The sequence below is a fragment of the Triticum dicoccoides genome, chromosome 2B, assembly GCF_002162155.2.
Source record: "Triticum dicoccoides isolate Atlit2015 ecotype Zavitan chromosome 2B, WEW_v2.0, whole genome shotgun sequence".
Taxonomy (NCBI): domain Eukaryota; kingdom Viridiplantae; phylum Streptophyta; class Magnoliopsida; order Poales; family Poaceae; genus Triticum; species Triticum dicoccoides.
In genome coordinates this window covers 769832911-769838743 of record NC_041383.1, presented here as the reverse complement: position 1 = coordinate 769838743, position 5833 = coordinate 769832911, and the positions used below count along the sequence as shown (strand labels likewise).

General features: G+C 47.1%; 1 protein-coding gene across 1 annotated transcript; it reads left to right on the top strand.

Annotated features, from left to right (window-relative positions):
* Positions 1-1738: 1738 nt before the first annotated feature.
* LOC119368686 (E3 ubiquitin-protein ligase RNF144A-like) lies at positions 1739-2802 on the top strand. The gene is made up of 2 exons (XM_037633872.1): positions 1739-2637; positions 2730-2802. The coding sequence occupies exons 1-2, from the start codon at positions 1739-1741 to the stop codon at positions 2800-2802; spliced, it is 972 nt and encodes a 323-aa protein (XP_037489769.1).
* Positions 2803-5833: the final 3031 nt, after the last annotated feature.

Below are 5833 nucleotides of genomic sequence, written 5' to 3'. Positions count from 1 at the left end.
GCGTGGTGGGAGTTAATTGCATATAGGGACAATTCCATTTTTCTCGCTAACTTGAACCACCACCTGACATTTACCCCTAAAATTTGGGTATGCTAAAAAATACACCTCTCCTATCTGTGGCCCTTACATAAATCCCCTTCCAGTCCGTTTCCATCGGGTCAATGGTCTTTGACCGGAAACTGGGCGTCTGTTGGACATTGTTGCCCCTAGTTCTTACATGTGGGCCCGCATCAAAACAATATCCACTTGCTCACTATATTTCTTCTACCTCGGAATGGTGCACATACGAGAGTGAGGCGATTCATCGGCGGCAAACTTCATCGTTCTGGAGCTCGGGAGTGAGACCGCACATTAGGTGCATGGATGCACCTCACGCATGTCGTTCATGAGCTCTTCGGTCGCCGGCGAGGTAAGTTTTTTCATCTCTGATTTGTGGATTTCGCATTAGGGTTTGAACTCAAATTGGGAAATTTTCGGTCATAGATCGATGGTGTCGGGATTGTGCAGTTCTCTGAGTTCTCCATGTTAGATCTGAGCTTTTGCGGCCTTGAGAAGCTTTCCAAACACCCGTGTCTGGGGGCACGGGCTCGTTCCCACTCACTGTGTTGCCTGGGGAGGAGCAAGCACGGGGAGACGTTTCCTAGGTTGCCCATATGATGTAATTTGCATAGATTTTATCTGTTTGCTCCACATTGTTGCCAGTATTGCATTTTGACGATATTTTTTATGTTGCAGCTTCCTGATGAATGTGAATGGGCTTTTTGGGTTGACCCTCCTCCTCCAGATCGTGCTGGGCATGCTTTTGAGGAACTACATGCTGGGCTAGAAGCAAGTTGGCTCAAAGCTCATCGTTTGGAGAGGAGGGTGGCACATCTAAGAGAGAGAAAAGAAGCTCAAGTTAGAGTTGAAGAAGAGGCATGATTAGATGGAAACATGGGCATTTCTGATGATTGTTGGCATATGCATTCTATCCTATTTGTTTGGTTCAAAGAACGCATATTAGTTGGCTTCGATGTTGTAGGCAGTGAGTAGAACTTACTTGATGATGTGAACCTTGTAATGATGTGAGTTGTTCCTGGTTGTGTGCCTCTGATGTTGTGCACCTTTTGCAAAGACAAATTAATCGAGAAACATCAATTTGGTCTTGTGATCTCTTTGTCTTACTTGTTTGTTTGTGTTTTTTGTACATGAATGATAGTGCATCAATGTGGTGTTTTGAATTGCAACATCAGTGATAGAGCAGCAGTGCATAAGTTTTTTTAATATGAATTTGGAAAATGAGCATAGAAACATCTATAGCACTTAACAAGGAACAAAAACATGCGAGGATGAAAAACACATGATCTGGGAGAACAACATGACGGGATCGACACGAAGATATGGCCAACAACAACATCACTGACAGGACCATAGTTCAACATGGAAAGTACATTAGTGTGAAAAATGCTCTTATATTATGGGACGGAGGGAGTAGAATATAAAAATAGGAAAACAGTCATACTCCATTGCATAAATGGAGGCAAACGTTTGAGTATTGAAGGCGCGCGGGGAATAGCATGAGCCACAACCAATCAACTAGCCAGAGCCCTTCCAAATTCTTGCCACCATCACCGGATACCAATCACCAAGACGACCCATTGGCTTCGACATTAACCATCGAGCTGCTGTAGTGGCTACTTAAACACTGCGACGAGCCAAAGAGGCCGTCGACCTCCTCACCTTCACCTCGGACCGACAAATGGCCGAAGCGGACCTCACCGGCCTCGTCGACGACTTCTACTTCTCGGCCCTCACCCACGCCCAGAACGACGCCGACGCCGGCGAGGACCAGGACGATGATCTCTTCCCGATATCCGACGAGAAGTACGCCGCCGAGCTCCAGCTCCAGGAGGTGATCATGTCCTCCGCCATCGCGGCTGCCGCCACGTCGGCGCGCTCGTCGTTCCCGGCACATCGCAGTATCGCCACCACCAGCAGCAGCGCAGTTGTCATATACGGTGAGTGCTCCTCCGCCGCCTCTTCATCTTCGTGTTCCGGGCGGCCCGGCTCCTCTGCATCTGCGTCCGCTACGGCGACTGCGACGCTCGTGTTCTGCAAGATCTGCATGGACGCCGTACCGGAGTCGGACGCGCACCGCGCGAGCCGCGGCTGCGCGCACGCCTTCTGCAGCGCCTGCCTCGCGGGCTACATCGGCGCCAAGATCCAGGACCGGATCGCCGACGTCAAGTGCCCCGAGGAGCGGTGCGCCGGGGTGCTCGACCCGGCGCTCTGCCAGGGCATGCTCCCGCGGGAGGTGTTCGAGCGCTGGGGCGCCGCGCTGTGCGAGTCCATGATGCTCGTCGCCAAGAGGACCTACTGCCCCTTCAAGGACTGCTCGGCGATGATGGTGGCGGACGACGACGGCGGCGACGTGACGCAGTCCGAGTGCCAGGTGTGCCGGCGGCTGTTCTGCGCCCGGTGCGCCGTGCCGTGGCACGCTGGCGCCGACTGCGCCACCTACAGGAAGCTCGGCAGGGGCGACAGGGGCAGGGAGGACATGCTGCTGCTGGAGACGGCAAAGCGGAAGAAGTGGAAGCGGTGCCCAAAGTGCGAGTTCTTCGTGGAGAAAACCGACGGTTGCCTCCACATTACCTGCAGGTATGATGCTAGCATTTATACTTCCTGTTTGTTGCACACTTCTGTTTGCTTTGTTGCCGAGATTTCTGATGGTTGTTTCAATTCATATGCAGGTGCAGCTTCGAGTTCTGCTATGGGTGTGGTGGCCAGTGGGGCGTGACGCATGCTAGCTGCAGCACGGCGTGATAGGATGATCGATGGGCGGCCCATGCACTTGCGGAGTTGTACTAAAAATCATGATCCCGTTTGGGCATTTGTATTGTGGCACTCAACCAACAGACCTACTTCCGCACTATTTACGTTTCACACCGTCAATATATTTTCTCATTTTCCTAGTTTTTCTTTCAACCAGGACAACTCCAAAAGGTTGTGCGCTTTTTCTACCTATGGAGACTTTTCCTTAACCGTCCCCATGGGTTGGCTCCACAAAAGTTAATACAATATGTTTTTTACATGGAACACCGTGCATCCCTTTAAGAGCATGGTTAATAGTATAGCCAACTGCTGGCTATAAGCCAGTACCATGTCATCTATAGCCCATCTTATAGTCAACATGTATAATAGTAGATCAATAGAGTGTACTATTTTTTTATTATGTGGCCCACCTTTCATTCTCACAAAGTACCTAGGAGTACGTGCTAGAGCTGGCTCTTCACGAAGAGCCCACTTACCTTCTCTATCCTCTTCTCTTTCCTCCAACTAAGCAGAAATATACTAGTTTATTTCTTATAGCCCGCTGACTCAGCTCTATTGTACTTGCTCTAACTAGTGGACTCGGCTAAATCGCGTGGCACAACACTATTTATTAGGGGGGAATGAGAGAGCCAAACACCCTAGCTACCAAGAACCACCCTAACACCATGACTAGCCAGGACATGAGTGGGCCTATTACATTCACAAGGACAGAAACCAACCTTGTATTCTATGAGGCTCATCTGCAATAGATACTTTGATTCGTGAAAAAGGATGCCTAGCTATGCACTATCCCAACCATCTGATTCCATAACCAGTTTGAGGGGTCAGGCATGAAGATAACTTGGCTCATATCAAACTCCTTAGCACATGCCGCTCAGATTAATTGCCCACCCCTTTCATGTGTGATTTCTATGTTATACATAGTTGTGATTATGTGATGGACTATCACATGACACTAGTAGAAAATAGGGCATATGTCCCGGTTCCAGAGGGCCTTTAGTCCCGGTTATGCAACCGGGACAAAATGATCGGGACTAATGCCCATTACTTTTAGTTTCGGTTGGCTTATGAACCGTGACTAAAGGGGCTCCATGTGGCCGCTATGGGGCGCCCAGGCAGGAGGACCTTTAGTTCCAGTTGGTAACACACTAACACCGACCGGACTAAAAGGCAACCATGCGTCAGCAGCCCCAGGCGCTGGGGTTTTGTTTTTCTGAAGGGAGGGGCATTTAGGGGTTTTGGAGGGTTTAGGGGTTTCATATTGTGTTAGCTAGCTACTACATATAGAGAAAAGTGACCCCTCTTTCTCCGTGCTTGGTCAATGCTAGCTACTACATATAGAGAGAACTCGACGCTAGCTAGTAAGCAAATGAAAGAAACCATTAATTACACAAGATCGTCATGAACATATATAGAGAGAAGTGACCTATCTTTCTCCGTGCTTGGTCGAATAAGTTTTCGTATATCTATCCGACGCTACTACATATATACAACATAACATCACTGACATCATCAAGCACCAAACTCCCATTGAATTTCCGTATGGTATTCTCCCTTTTTATGTATGACGTGGTCAAGAAAGAATCCCGCCATTTCCTCTTGAATTGCTCGTATGCAACAATGTGGTAGGAGTTCATCCCGCATCTGCCGGATCTAATTTAAAGAAGGGGATCAATACATATATATGAATGAAACTCAACACAATTGATGGTAATAAAATAAAATTGTGAATATTGTTTACGTACTTCAAATTGTTTGTCAGAGAAGCCCCGCTCAGAGGTCGAGTGGCGAATGAACTCGCAAACATAGTATCCACATAAATTATTCCCGCCTACCTACCACAAGCACATTACGATAATAGAGTTCAGTCAAACTGATAATCAAGCATGATAATGGTATTGATGAAACTAGAATCAATGAGAGATGTGCGGAAGTAGCTAGTACTACTTACTTTGGGGTGTGTAAATCACAACTCGTTCTTCAGACTCGAAACCATTCCAGTGAACTTTTTCCAAGCCCTGCCCGGCAAAGAGAATGATTACTTCTGGAGAATAATTTATGTGGATATGGTGCGATAATGATTGAACTTACTTCTGGAGCATTGCATTCATGTCCGCATAATCCTTGGGATCGTTACATATCAAGTCTAAGACAGTTACTGCCTTCCCGTCAAGCTTAATGGATAGCGGAATAAAGTGGATCCTGCGCACGCATAACTCATCAATTACAATACTTAATCTCAAGTAAGCGAAACTGAATATGCACAAGACAGTAACACTCACTTGAAGTTGTAAGGAAAGAGTATTTCCCTTTTGTTTTGATGTCGAAGGAACGCCTTTAGCAAGTTTTCCTCAATATCTTCAACTCTTTTTTCTACCGTCCATTCATTTACGGTATTTGGGCTAATGAACCCAATGTCATAGAATTGTCCTCTTTTGCATTTGATGATCTTCAATCTGTATAATATAGTGAGGATAGTTATCTATACATGCAATGAACGAGCTGAGCTAGAGACTTAATTAAAGAAGTAATACTTACAGACAGTAGCAAGTCATGAGTTGTTTGTCGAGGGCCTCTTGGTTGAATAACTGAAATAATTCCACAAATTCAATAGGCATCAGGTCGACTCCAATGAAGTCGTGCTCATCTTTAATTCTCACCATCATATTATCGGTCCCATCCTTCCTGCAGCTTTCCAAGTACCAGTCATGCAATCTTCGCATCATCCTTGTTAGATGAGGGAGCTGATCAGGTTTGACGAGAAGCTTCCCGTGCTCGTATCTAAAGGTCTCTACTACCTCAGCCGTTTCAAACTATACATCATCGCCCACGTAATCACCAAGAGTGGTACCAGGTAGTAGCCCCAGATGATTAGCAATATCGCTAGACACCTTGAGCGGGGGCACGATTGCTTCTCCTGTTCACCGAGCTGGGGAATAGTTTTCCCACTTCTTCGTCTTGCAGCACCGGTAGTACTTCCCGTCCGCCACGCTTCATCATATGTCTTTGCACTACAACGGTC

Bases quoted from the DNA above. Each gene is read 5' to 3' on its own strand.
- LOC119368686 (XM_037633872.1), top strand. From the start codon at position 1,739: ATGGCCGAAGCGGACCTCACCGGCCTCGTCGACGACTTCTACTTCTCG. The intron at 2,638-2,729 runs GTATGATGCTAG...ATTCATATGCAG, and splicing joins TGCCTCCACATTACCTGCAG to GTGCAGCTTCGAGTTCTGCT.